The 14,339-nt window shown below is 41.9% G+C and overlaps 1 protein-coding gene and 1 long non-coding RNA gene across 2 annotated transcripts; one reads left to right on the forward strand and one right to left on the reverse strand.

The window, feature by feature from the left end:
• Positions 1-5,121: 5,121 nt before the first annotated feature.
• Positions 5,122-8,786, reverse strand: LOC310860146. The gene is made up of 3 exons (XR_014569348.1): positions 8,696-8,786; positions 7,684-7,738; positions 5,122-6,463 (listed from the first exon to the last, which is right to left on the reverse strand). It is a non-coding gene; the product is annotated as an uncharacterized lncRNA (long non-coding RNA).
• Positions 8,787-9,338: 552 nt separating this feature from the next.
• On the forward strand, positions 9,339-13,829 carry LOC310859856 (uncharacterized protein; the record flags this gene model as incomplete). Its single annotated transcript, XM_083766623.1, has 7 exons — positions 9,339-9,441; positions 10,218-10,412; positions 10,828-10,992; positions 11,494-11,580; positions 12,132-12,299; positions 12,713-12,798; positions 12,885-13,829. The coding sequence occupies 7 exons, from the start codon at positions 9,339-9,341 to the stop codon at positions 13,827-13,829; spliced, it is 1,749 nt and encodes a 582-aa protein (XP_083622749.1).
• Positions 13,830-14,339: the final 510 nt, after the last annotated feature.

A 14,339-nucleotide genomic window follows, 5' to 3' on the forward strand; every position in this document is an offset into this window, starting at 1 on the left:
TGTAGATGTATTCCATTGATGTTGTCATTATCTACAAGTCTTAGCACCCCCCCACCACACACACACACACACACACACAGTTCTCTGAACAAACATGCGTACAAAATACAAATGCAAAATATAAGGTGCTTCGGCGAGCCCCAAATGTTAACTTGCGCTGCAGAGTCTTTGTGAAATTAATGCATCAGTCCATATTTTTCAATAAAGAAGTAATTTAATCACATCTGTGGCCAATTCTGTCGGAAGTTCCCAGTGGTCGGTATAGATCCGTTTGGAACCTCTATATCTACGCTGCTACGCTTTAGCTCTGAGTTGAGGTTCTGAGAAAAGCTATCCCTGGCGCTGGTAGAATTGGAGTCTAGCTGGGTAGAGCCCGTCGACAAGTAGGCTAGTGGATTAGATTACCGGTAAACCCCTTTCGCAGTATTTATTTTAAAAAGTAAAGGTATCAGAACCAAGATACAGTTGATAAACTTAAGTTTATCAATTGTATCTTAGTTCTGATACCTTTTACTTTTTGTTAATTAAAGGACCACTTCACCACATTTCAACCTATCTTCATATAATAGGTCCTCACTAATAATCATGATAAAATGGCACGATTTTTTTCTTCCAGTGACATCATCATTAGGCAGATTATTTTTTAAACAAGATTTTTTTGACATTTCTTTTTCGATTTTCATTATCGTGAGAACGTTGGCTTCCATTTTCGCACTGCAACTTTTCAGGACTAGAAAGCCTGCAGTTTTTATTAGCTTGTATTCCCCATCGATGATGTCAATGGAAGACGGTTTATGAACTGCCCACAGCCCTCCTATGAGACAGACCGAGTAGAAAAAAATTGCGCAATCTTTTCAAGATTATTAGTTAGGGCCTATTATATGAAGATAGGTTGAAAAGTGGTGAAGTGGTCCTTTAATATAGGCCCCTAACATTTTAACTGAGGCATCAAACATTACATTACAACATTACAGCGGTTGTTGTCAGCCAGGCCCAGTAAGATTTGTTTCCCCGGTTTTCCCAATGCAATCTTACGGAAGTAGTACTCTGCATGCCAACGGGGGTTGACTGGACCACATTTTTATTTAAGCCTGATTTAAGCGGTTGTTTGCCTCAGTTGAAGTGTAATTTTTATTTCTGCCTCTCGGCCAGTTCCCACTTGTAAAAAAGACGCAGTCTCAATGTGATTTTACTGGTTAAATAAAGGTTAATAATAATAATAATAATAATTAAAATGTAGGGGCCTATGTTAAGTTTATCAACTGTGTATTGGTTCTGATACCTTACTTTTTGAAATAAATACTGCGAAAGGGGTTTAATCCACTACTTGTCAACGGGTTCGACCCAGCTAGACTTTTGATTGATTGATTTAAATATTTATTAAGTTTGCAGAATTACAGTACATTTCGAGCACAAACTCAATACAAAGACTGTTAACTGTGAGTGGACGACCCAATTAAGCATTACACTTGTTTACAAGAGGGTCCACCATGTTCAATTCATTAAAGACTCAATTCTACCAGCGCAGGGATAGCTTTTCTCGGAACCTCATCGGAGCTAAAGCGTAGCAGCCTAGATATAGAGGTTCCAAACGGAGCTATAGTGGTCGGTAGTGAGAGGGCTTATTAATTGAAAGCAAGAATTATGGACCCTCTTGTAAACAAGTGTAGTGCTTTATTGGGTCGTCCACTCACATTTAACAGTTTTTGTAGTGAGTTGTGCTTGAAATGTACTGTAATTCTGCAAACTGTGTTAATACATACTTCAATCAACACTATGTAAACGAGTAGAAAAAATAAATGGCTCAGCCACAGACGGAATTTGAAACACTTCTTTATTGAAAGATATGGACTGATACATTGCACAAAGAATCCGTAGCGCTAGTTAACATTTGGGGCTCACCGCTAATCACCTTATATTTTGCATTTATACACGTATTATATATATGTTCGGAGAACTGCGGACTTTCCGTCCAGCGCAAACTGGGGGGTGGTCGCTAAGACGCTCGTATATACAAACGTCAACATCAGTAAAAGACTGACATTACGAGAGGGACAGGGGGAATTCGCTTCCAGGCGGTCTCTTCGAGAGGAACCAAATGGAGTGGACGTGGACCCCTTAGAAATCTGTAGCTAACTCTGAGAGACGAGACGAATATGAACCCTCACGCTCACAGAGTAACTGTGTTCGCTAGCTAGTAACATTAGCTTCTGCAACGTCTTTAACATGCACAGGCCTGCCCCACACAAATAAATCACGATCGGTTGTACCTCCAACATCTTCTCACGGTGACTTTAAATAGACCAAGTAAGAACAAACCTGTTGTGTTCAATATATATAATCTACATGATCCCCTAGTATCAGGATGTATTCGCAGCCTGAAGGAGAAGTCCTCGTTCATGCCGTAATTCTTTCAAACATCTATTGTTTATTAATGTTTAACAACATCAGCACACAGTCCAGACGTAAAAAATAAACACGTGCAGCAGTTCCGTTAGTAAACGTCAAAATAAAAGCCTAGTCGTTTTTGAAGACATTTTCAATTTCAACAAGCTAGCCTGGGGCTGGGCTAAAATAACATGAAAATAAATAACATGTATGCCTATATTGACAAAATAATGACTAATAGACAATAGTAGTATCTCTCGCTCTCTCAATTCAACTCAAAGTGGGTTTGTGTCTTCCTCAGGGAGTCAGGGACACTTGGACACATTATGAGCTGGAATCGTACCATGGGACCTCGGGGGTGTCCGACTGTCCGGGGTCCTAGACTCCTATGCGGGCAGCAACTGTCATAATTCCACTCCCATCCTATCTAATTATTGCAAAGTATTAGCTGATTATATTGCGTTTGTGTTTTCATCTCTAGGACCCTATAGTCAACAGAGTTCTCAACCGGGGGGGTCGCCTTTTTCTTCTTCTAAATGAGTATAAAAATAAATAAGGAAAAAAATGGACAATGATGATTGTAGATCTGCTATTTTGAAAAGACAAATCTTTAAAAATGAACCGTTTGTAAAAAAAAACACAGAAGAGTAGGCCTACTATGGCTTTGTTACCATTGGGGTCCTGAGTATTCAATTCATAGAAGCTACACAGATGCTTGCATGTGTAGCCCCCAGCCAAGTCCCAGCCCGCAACAGCCCTGCCAATCAGGCTCAGCCCTATTGGCATGATCGGTTACGTGTTGGTCTGGCGAATGGGAGCCCCGGGTTAATCCCTGCTTCCGCGCGTAATGCTACACATGGGAGACTGCAGACAAATATAGGTCTATATTAATTTGTACTTTGGATGTCCTTGACATGAAAGAGTTTGAGAAACCACTTCAAACGTTGTGAAGCAAGTCCAAATAAGCTGCACTACACTTTAGATATAAGCCAAAAAAACAAACTACCAGAGGGTATGCGCATGCATGAAGTGAGTGGCAAAGAGAGTCGTTTAACTTTGTTTGGATGTATGGGCTGTCAAGGCCAGGAAGTGTTTTTGTGAGGCGTTCCCGAATAACTGTGTTTTTTTACACACAAACAAGCCCAAAGCCGCTTATAATAAGCAGACATGGCAATACTGCTAGCCATTTCACTGCAACTTTAAGGTTACCCTACTCTAAATGGTTCTTTAACCATCAGAAACCATTTGATTCCTCAAAGAACTTGAGTTCTATAAAATCATGAGAAACATAGCGAACCATTCACTAGCAAAAATGGGTCTTTGGTGAGTTAGCCATTTAAACATATTTTTTGTGTAACAAAAAAACAGAACAAACATTTAAATGAATTTGATTTCCATCTTTATTGACATATGGGATGGGATCTGAAAACAAAATTTAAACATGCAATCGCACACCACTGTCCAAATGATAAATCTCAAGTAAGAGCTTATTTCCACTATGTGTAGGTGGGGGGATCACATAAAGGCCCCTAGCAGAAGGAGCTTTTCTAGAATTAAATACATACACACATTTTAATATAATGATGTACTGTACAAAACAGCAAATCCAGTTAGAACCATAACAAAGTCAGATCAATATGGAACCCGTTTCAACTGAAATTAGGTACAGCATGGTGAATGTATGTTTGAGCAATTAAATATATTCTACTGTGAAAACAAATAAAATAATTCAAAGTAAACCGAAATTATGTTGATTTACTAGTCATGTTGATGTCATGAATATGTTTAACTCATTTAATTAATTCATAATTAATTGTTAAATTATGTTGCATAGTGTCTTCAGACTTTGATTTAAGCTTTTGTCACAAGCTGTACAAGTAAAGGATTCTCCCCCTGCCTTATGAAGCCCAACACACACAGGCTCGCGTCAAAACAGCTGCCTCCATTATTTTCAATGGACCTATCCCACACCGGCGGCATCGTTCACGCATCGCACAGCGCTTCGATGCACCAATGTTCTATTTCCAGGCGTTGCAGCATGGTGAAAGTGTTTTTTGTTTTTTTTTACTACAACTGTACAAAGTTGGCAGCCGCGCAGCAGAGCACCGCATTGTTCTGCACCTGCTTCGAATGGTATCAACCGATAATTCCCAGTAGGTTACTTATCAAGCCGATCTTATCGACCTACTGCATGTAGTCTGGGAGCCTACTGGCTACAATTAGCATAAAACGACGATTAAGTTTGGCACCGCGCTGCTACGTGCTTGCGGTTATGTTTAGGTTAGGGTATGAGGAGGCTTGTCGTTTCTCAGTAGGCAGTAGACCTAAACGACCTGATTAAGGTTGGCGAACATGCGTTAAGGTTGAGACCACGCTATACGTGCTTGCGGTTATGTTTAGGTTAGGGTATGAGGAGGCTTGTCGTTTTCAGTAGGCTCCCAGCATGTGCAGTAGACCGATAAGATCGGCTTGATAAGTAAACTGCTGGGAATCATCGGTTGATTTTCACTCGAACGTTTTATCAATGCCAATCGCAGCCAGTAGGCTCCCAGACTACATCTACATGCAGTAGGTCGATAAAATCGCCTTGATAAGTAACCTACTGGGAATTATCGGTTTATATTCACTCGAATCCGTTGGTTGGTGCTTATGGGTGGCACTTGACGTATCATGTGTGTGTTCAGATACCTCGTCTGACTAAAGTTTGTATAACAGAGTTGATCCTTTGTATGAATCTTCACGTGCATCTTCAAATTATAACTTTTCACAAACTGTACAAATAATGGGAAGGGTACACGGAGGATACCCTGAATGACGCTTCATACGTCTTTCCATGTGCACCTTAAAATCCACTTTTCTGCAAAACTATTGCCACACACTGTACAACTAAATGGATGCAAACAATTTGTGTGAATCTTCATGTATTTTCAGTTAACCCATTTGACCAAAGTCTTAAAGCTTTCTCACACAACGTACAACTAAAGGGTGTTTTCTCCTGTATGAGTCCTCATGTGTATCTTTAAATTAGCTTTTGAAGATACACCTTTTCCACAAACACTACAAATAAAGGGTTTCTCTCCTGTATGTACTCTAAGGTGCTTATTCAGATCTCCTTGCTGAATAAATCCTTTCTCACAAAATGCACAAATATAGGGTTTTTCGCCTGTATGAATCATCATGTGAGTTTTCAGACCAAAAGTAGTAAACATCTTGTCACAACTTGGACAACTAAACAGCTTATCTGGTTTATCCTCTGTATGGGTTCTCATATGTATTGACAAATATTCATTACGAACAAAGCTTTTGCTACAAACTGTACAACTATAAGGCTTTTCCCCTGTATGACGCCTCATGTGTCTTTTCAGATCAGATATTTGATGAAAGCCTTCACCACACTCTGTGCATTTATGAGCCTTCTCCCCAGTATGGCTTCTCTCGTGAATTTTCAAAGATTGATTACGAGCAAAGCTTTTGCTGCAAATTGTACAACTAAACGGCCTTTCCCCTGTATGAACCAGCATGTGATTCCTCAGACTTCGCGAAGTAGCAAACCTTTTGTCACAACTTGTACAACTAAACAGTTTATCCCGTTTATCCCCAGTATGAGTTCTCTTGTGTGTTGTCAAATGTTCATTACGAACAAAGGTTTTACCACAAACTGTACAACTATAGGGCTTTTCCCCTGTATGACTCATCATGTGTCTTTTCAGATCACACATTCGATTAAAGCCTTTGCCACAATCTGTACATGTACGAGCCTTGTCTCCAGTATGGATTATCTTGTGCATTTTCAAAGATTGATTTCCTTCAGCATTTTTTGTATTGTGTGACTTCCTTCTATTTAAAGCTGATTGATCTTCTCTGGTCTCATCCCACTCATCATCACCATCTTCAGTGTCAGATTCAGAACAGTGTGAGGTAGGAGAGAGGAGCTGGTCATCACTAGTTGGTTGTGATGATCCACAGTTTTCACCACCATCATCACTTTTCACTGCCTCCATTGCTCTTTGAAGTGGATCATTTGGTTCCTCCTTGACAAGACTGCGGCTCCCCTCCTGCTGTTCAGGGGAAACCTCTTTACACACAGAGGCAAAAGATGAAATGAGAGCAATCATTACAATATTTCCCAAACAGTTTCCTCTGTTTTGATCATGTGGTAGTTGAAGGAATTTCTTCTGTTTTATTAAGTGTGAGATGCCATACTAGTATTATTCCAATTTGAACAGGGTGTTGTTCCATTAGTCTACACAATGTCCACCTGTTATAAAAAAAATTAGCCAGCCGGGTGTACACAAGGGCCGTGCATGCTCATGGCTCTTTTTTGTTTTTCTATTCCACGATTTTTGTAACCCATTTTCTTCAGCCAGTGTCAATTGTCTAATGTAATCCTGCTCCGATAATTGGCCACCGATCGGTGATCGGCAATTTACCCTATCTGGAGAAACCGATCTTTTACAACATTTAAGTGGTATAAATGTCAATCAGATATATAGTATAATATCATTTTTGTGACAGGCCTAAACATTCTCCCCTTCCTCCCCACACAGGAACAGTTTGGATATATAATAATTTTGGAAATATTACAATTTGCCCCTTACGCACAAGATCGGGTTATTGGACCTATTGGTATCGGCCGATCATAATTTTTATCCCATGATTTTGCAACCCATTTTTTGCATGGAAGGAACACGTTATTCTGACCAGTTCCTTTCCCCTCCATCAGGTGCCCTGGGTGGCCAGGGGGAGGTAGTTTACCCTTTTTTGTGAGGGTACCTACCCTAGGGGACACGGGGAGAACATGCAAACTCCTCACAGAAAGTCCATTTCGCCAACCCCGCCTCGTGTATGGGCACTGATGACGCGGAAGAGAGAACACGCCCCCAGCACCCACAGCATCCCCAGCGGGAATCGAACCCAGGACCACCTGGTATCAGCCAATTGTGAGAAATACAATCGGTGATCGGGATCAGTCCCAAAAAACCTGATCGGAGCATTCCTAAATCCTGCAATAATACCCCCCACCCTGTTTTCATTATTATTATTTTTATAATGACCAAAGACGTACATACGTGTTTTGTCACAACGGGGCTTCTGTAACAATTGGGAGAGAGAGCCTATGACCCAGCGCGCCCGATCTGAGCAGTGCTGCACTATGGATGTTATGTAATATTTCACGTCTACCACTCGTCATTAGATTATTGTCAGATTATGGTAAGAAAATTACTATTCTGGAATTCTCCTTTAACCCAGATTACTGTGCAGTAGTCGGTGGATTAAAAAAATAGCTGTACATACCTTTCCTGTACAACTTTACTACAGGGTTCATCGATGCATCAAACAGTCCACGTCCCTGCTCCATCTCTCACTGTTCCTCAGACAATAAGTTATCTCTCATGATACTGTAGACCTCTCCCTGTGGTGTGCTGTGGAAAGGAAAAAATAAATACATTTAATAATATTAGGTTATCATTAATCAACCTTAGAGAAGATGACTGAAGTCAAATGCAACTAAAGTGATCAGTGTTTGGCTGTTTGCACGAGTATGTGTGGGTTCATGTGCACTGGGGGTGGACTCCACTGCAGTAAGGAAAGGAAAGGTACTATGTTTACCCAGGGTAACTGGACTAAGCTCAAGAACTTGTTTACAGCCAGGCCCTGCTCATAGAACATTTCATGGTAGAGGTTCAATGCCTTGTCCAAGGGCACTACGGTGGTAATTTTAACGTGCCGGTCCGGGGATACGAACTAGCGATCTTCCGATATCAAGACCGCTCCGCAAACCGTTCGGCCACCGCTGCCCCTGGTGAGTAGAGTATTGGTAGCTGCCCTCGAATGCATTAGGCCTAGGCCTACATCTTTATTTATTAGGATTTATATGGCCATGTTATTGGGCTTGTTTTTCGAGGGTAGATTTAATTGGTAATTCTCTCGCAAGAGTTTTCTTGTTTTTGGAGGTGGTGGGTTGGCTTATTTCTCTCTTATGAGAGTTGGCAACACTGAAGGCAATGCCCGTCTCAAGCGATTTAAAAGTCGTGCATTTGTGGTTAAAATGTGCACACACGCAGACGTGCAGAACTCTAGTTCGGAGGGCGCTCCTCTTCGCCAGACACGGTAGCCTACATGCTTTTTAAAAGCAATTGTATGGAAAATTAAAAAATCAAGCTAGTAGCTAACAATTAGCTTCTGCAACGTCTTTAGCACAGGCCTACACAAATAAATCACGATCGGTTTAAAACCCTACACATCTCCTCACAGTGACTTTTAAATCAAAATATCTGAGTAAGAAAAGTGTTTTAATAAAACAAACCTGTTGTGTTCAATGTCAAATCTACTATCAGGACAGGACAGGATGGCAATGCGGGAGCGGAGCTGGCAAAAACTTATTGGGAACTCAGATTTCTGCCAGTGTCTAGCCAGCAAAACAAATACAAGACTTCCGGTGGACGAATCGATCTCTTCAAAATAGCAGTACCTAGAGTAAACTGAAAAACTGTCCATTTGCAAATTAAGGGAATCAATACACACCACTTGAATAATACAACTGGTTTATGAATTAATTAATTCAAGTCAAATAGATTATGTTTAAAATAAATACATAGGATTGATAGGAATGTTGTTGAAAAATAAAGTAAACGTATGATTTATTTCAGGTTGACCCCCTTTTATACAGATCTTCAACAGCAGGGGCGGTCATTGATCGTTAAATCAACCAACTCAACGTAGTCAACCCGGAAGTGATTCCCCCCTCCCCGTTGTGTTTTGTTTTCTATGGTTGTGTGTGTGTTTTTTCACTCGCATCAAAGAGATTCTATCTATATTCTCTTTGCTCGCATGCCACACAAGGGGAGATTGTAACTCTTCTAATAATGATTTCAATACTAACACTGAAGACCTTTGTCAACGAGCGCCTCTCTGCGGCTGCTGAAGAGATATGTATGGTTGTTGAAAGAATGATAAGAGAGGATGAGGCTTTACGTTCCAAACACCACATTGATAAGCAGCCGGGAAGAGTTCTGGATAAGGCTTCAAAATCACACAAATTACACAGAGCAGGTTGGTACAGTATAGCCTAACCATTTTTCCCCCTCCTTCCATAATTTGGAACCCTGCTTGTGCTTGTGCTTGACCCATAGCCTACTGTAGCTCATTGGCTCTCAAACCTTTTCATGTCAAGGACCCCCAAATTGACACTCATTGCTCCGCAGATAATTTATAGGCCTATTGTAAAATCAATGTTAATTTAAGTTTGAGTGTGTATGGCTAGTGGCTGAGAGCAATCCCCAATAAATTTATCTGACACGCAAACTAAAACGACTCATGTCCAAAGTTAAATGAAAGTTTAAAATGATTTACTTCAATATCACATGAAATGATATGTTCCAGTCAGTAACATGCATCTTTGCAAAGATATAAATTCAACCATGAGCATTTCCCCCAAGATGTGGTCAAAAATATCCCTCCCAGCTCACCCTACCCCCATGGTCAAACCAGCCTTCAGGTGAGGACCATTACTTGTAACCGGAGGCCACCAACATAGACACTCCCACCACCAAAGTGCCAATGCAGTGCCTACATCTACCTAGCCTCGGTCCCAGGCTTACTTATCTACCTAGGTCCTACATCACATTATGTCAATAATCCACTCAAAATGCACAAAATAAACTATAAATCCCATTGGCTCCTAGTCCTACACATACGAATGTGCTCCACAAGGGAAGTTTTCATATGTTCAGTCCTGCAATCATGTCAGGCTTTTCACTGTCACATCATTTAAAAAGCTCAATCAATTGGTTTGATTAACTGTTATTTCTTACTTCTGATGCTTGCAGCAGACATCCCAGAACACCAACAACGGACCGTCAAAGTGTTTAAAGAGGAAAGTGATGGTGGTGGTGGTGATGAACATTCCCCAGATGATGGTGATGAAGAAACTTCCCCAGAAGAGACCATCACTGCCAGTGAGGGTGGATATAATGGTGATGGTCATGACGAAGATGAAGATTTCCCAGGATTCCCTGCCTCAGGTGAGGAGGAGGAGGATTCAACGAAAACAGAAATTTAGAGGGGAAAAAATATCTGGATCTGTCCAACTGAAAGAATTAGACAAAACTTTAAAAGTACTACTTAGACATGCTCTCTGGCGGAGATTATGTCTACTTAATGATCGTTTTACCTACTACTATTTTGTTTTCCAATAATAGCCATACACATGCCATATAAACGTGCCTGCCTGTGGTTCTGCATAAAACGTCTTCTTAACGAGTATCGGTATACAGCTTGGAAATGATGTTGTTAAAAACAATAAGTAGGAAAATGCAATCAGAAAGTACTTGTGCTCTGCTGATGGATGTTACCTTTTCTCGCCTCCTCCTCGATTCCCCGCTTCCTCCTGTGTGTGTGTGTGTGTGTGTGTGTGTGTGTGTGTGTGTGTTTGTGTAGAAGAGGATTCACTTGAAGAGCAGGAGAAGAGCTCCAGTCTGGTCCAGGAGGAACCAGAGTCACCGCAGATGAAAGCAGGCCAGGAGGAGCTCAAAGCAGTGGCTGACTGGTCAGCGTTGTCGTTGATGTCACTAGACGGGATGGCGAGGGGTGACATTCTGTCGGGTAAGAACAATCTCTGGTACAAATCTCTTAATACTATTGAAAACATATTGGGGATGTTTTTGGTCCGTTGACCTTCATCAGATAACACAGTAAATCATTGATTAGTTTCCACAACAGATCACAGGATCTACTGAATGTGTCAAACTGACATATTGAGCCAATGACACACAGTGTGGCTTCCCCCCAGTAGGCTACATTCACATTCAGTAGATCCTGTGATCTTTTGTGGCCAGATGTAATTACTTGGGGTCTAGTAGGACTATACTGTAGTAAATAATAATAAAAAAAATCGCTATAAAAGTTTGTGAAAAAATACATATTTATCCCCATTTAGGAATGCCCCCGCCCCCCTGTCAAAAACAGCTAAAATCCCTAAAACGAAAGAAAGCAGCAAATGAAAACGCTCAACTTTTCTCTCTCTTAATAACAACCTAAAACATGAACCTTTGGTTGAAAAAAACTAAAGTTGTCCTTTAAGTCTTGCACTTCTAAAACCTGCAGGCATCTCGGAACATCAACAATTGATCGTCAAAATGCTTGAAGAAGAAAGTGATGATAATGATGATTTCCCAGGATTCCCTGCCTCAGGTATAGTATAAGAATCACACCTGTGTGAACTGAGTGGTGCAACTTACCCCCACACACACCTCTCTCTCACTCTCTCTCTCTCTCTCTCTCTCTCTCTCTATCTCTCATTAGCAGGCAACAGTGCAGCACTATCCCTCTCTCTGTTTCTGGCAAACAGCGCCCCTACTGGTACTAATAGTCATATACTGGTGCTCATTAACGTCACATAGATAGGTGAACACAGACACACATTGCTGTTCCTTGGAGTGGTTGCACCACTCAAAAAGGCCCTACGGTATTGTCCATAGCGTTAGGAGGTCTCCTTAACACAATGGACAGAAATACTGTTCATGGTGACCACCGGAGCGGTGGTCACCCCACCACCGAAAATCCAGACTATGAATGAGCCTTCACTGGTGAAGCTAAATGTTTTGGCAGTGCTGCAAAATTTGTCAAATGTAAACAATATTGACAAAATGTGAAATCACATCGAGTTGCTCCTGTGCTGACTTTACTTACTCTCTCTCTCTTGTACATAATGTAATCCTGCTCCTTCATTCCTGTGTGAAAAGAGATTTGTTCAGAACAGCAGGAGAGGATCCCCAGACTGGTCCAGGAGGACCCAGAGTCTCCACGGGTTAAGGAGGAACCGGAGGAGCTTGTTCCAATACCAGAGATTGTTGATGTGTCAACAATGACCACATTAGAAGATACGAAGTCTCACCTAGGCACTCTCTCAGGTAAAAAAAAAACTTGTGTGAAGTGAGGAGCAACCACTGTGTGTAGTCATACAACATTTTATTTTGGCACGCCATGATGGTGTCGTAATACCTGATTTTACACTTTACATACAGAAAATGTGACATGTTGTGAGCTTGTAGATCTGTTATTTTCAGAGTGCAATACCAGAGCGCAACCAACTGGATCACTTCGCCACTAGTCCCCCTTTTTGCCTAGTTTACAAAATTGACAATATATTTAGTCTTAGTCATCATAGGTTAGTTTTTATTTCGTTTACGTCAGTGAAAAAAGGTAGTCATAGTTTTCAGTCGATGAAATTAACAAACACTGCGTCAGAGCCATGCCCCCTGGGTCATGAATCAAATTTCCTATTCAAAATTCTTAAATAGATTATTTTACTCTGGGCCAACAGCTGTCACCAACCTCCCAGACACCGTTTCCACCGCTACAACCCCTGGTCCCCATTGGCCAACTGACATGACCCCGGCAGAACAGCTGGTAAGCATTTACAGGTTACCCTGTGACGGATGTGACAAGATTTCTCTGCTTGTGTCATTGTGTCATATTGTGTATATTTCTTCCAGGGCGTGTGCAGTGTCTCGTGGATGGACCGGCTGCGCAGCCTGGCAGAGTGCTTGGTGGGGCTGAGGAATGAAACTGGCCCAACACTGAACACCCAGCAGGCCGATACCATCATAGCCCTGTGGGATAACCTTCTACCAATACTATACGACCAGAGGCAAGTAGCACAGCACCAGTGTATGTCGATGCACTCCAGGCCTATTAAACGTCTCATTATACTAGATCTTGGAACAGGATCCCGTGCCCAGTGGCCAGACTGTTGTCATCTGGTGGAGTCTATCCTTGTCAAACTCTGTGACATCCATAAGAAATCCATAAGAGGCCAGGCCTGTTACACACTAAGATGGACACCGGTTCTCAGGGAATACAACAAGATCTGTCAGCTGCTCCGTCGTGACCGCACAGTCACGGAGAACACTAATCTTGAGTTGTTTATGGTCAGTCAGGACATTTTCATTGATTGGCACGGGAGGCGAATGCGGATGCAGGACTGTAGTATTCTCCTGCAAGGGGTCACGTCTGCCAGCATTCTGGCACCGCCACCCGCTGCACCGCCCCCACAGCCTCGTCGCCAGAATCCATACCGCTCTCCTCATAGTACTGTAGCAGAACAGGCAATGGACACGACGAGCGAGTCCGCGGCTCCGGTCGAACACCCGCGTCCTTCACAGTCTGACTCCCCGACACTGAGCGCTGAGAGGCAGACGTCCCCTCCGTCTACCTCTGACCCCTGGCCTGTGTTTATGATCCCACAAGTCCCTACATGCAGGAGGTGCTCCCAGGCCTGCAAGAAGGAAACTGGCCACAGGCACTATCTTGGGTCTGTGTACTGTCCCACGTCAAGTGTGCCACTTGACGAGTGGAAGGAGGAGGTTAGACATAGGAGCTGGAGGAGGTTAACCCTTTTGGGACTGAGGCCGATTCTAAAAACGTCTTCTAAATCCTGACGTAAGTTTTCTGGAAAAACTTCAAATATTTATATAGCGGCATCAATTTTTGGTATTTTTTTAAAATACTGTACATAGTTTAGTTTATTTAGCACATGGTTATAAAATAGACAATACGTATCAATGAACAAGAATACTATAACATGCCTGATGAACATACAGTACAGAGGGAAGCCTGGAGTCTAGAGTTTTGTTCAGTTACAGTCTTACAGAGTGACACTGCAGACTACAACAGGCCTGTCACCTGCTGAAATGTTGTTGGAGAGGAAGCTGTGCTGCACTCTTGATTTGATCCATCCGGATATTGCACACAAGGTCATTAACAAACAGGAGAAACAGAAAAACGACCATTACAAAAGAGCTAAAGGAGAAGAGGATTTATGCCTCTTTTACACGGCGACCATCTCCAGATAAAACGGCAAAGTCCTGTTGCGTTCTCAATTTATATTGACCCTTTACACGAGAACGCACACTTTATGAAAACGCTACGAGTTACAGTCGATGGGTTTT

Source organism: Protomyctophum parallelum (genome assembly GCF_964188405.1).
Source record: "Protomyctophum parallelum genome assembly, chromosome: 6".
NCBI classification, from domain to species: domain Eukaryota; kingdom Metazoa; phylum Chordata; class Actinopteri; order Myctophiformes; family Myctophidae; genus Protomyctophum; species Protomyctophum parallelum.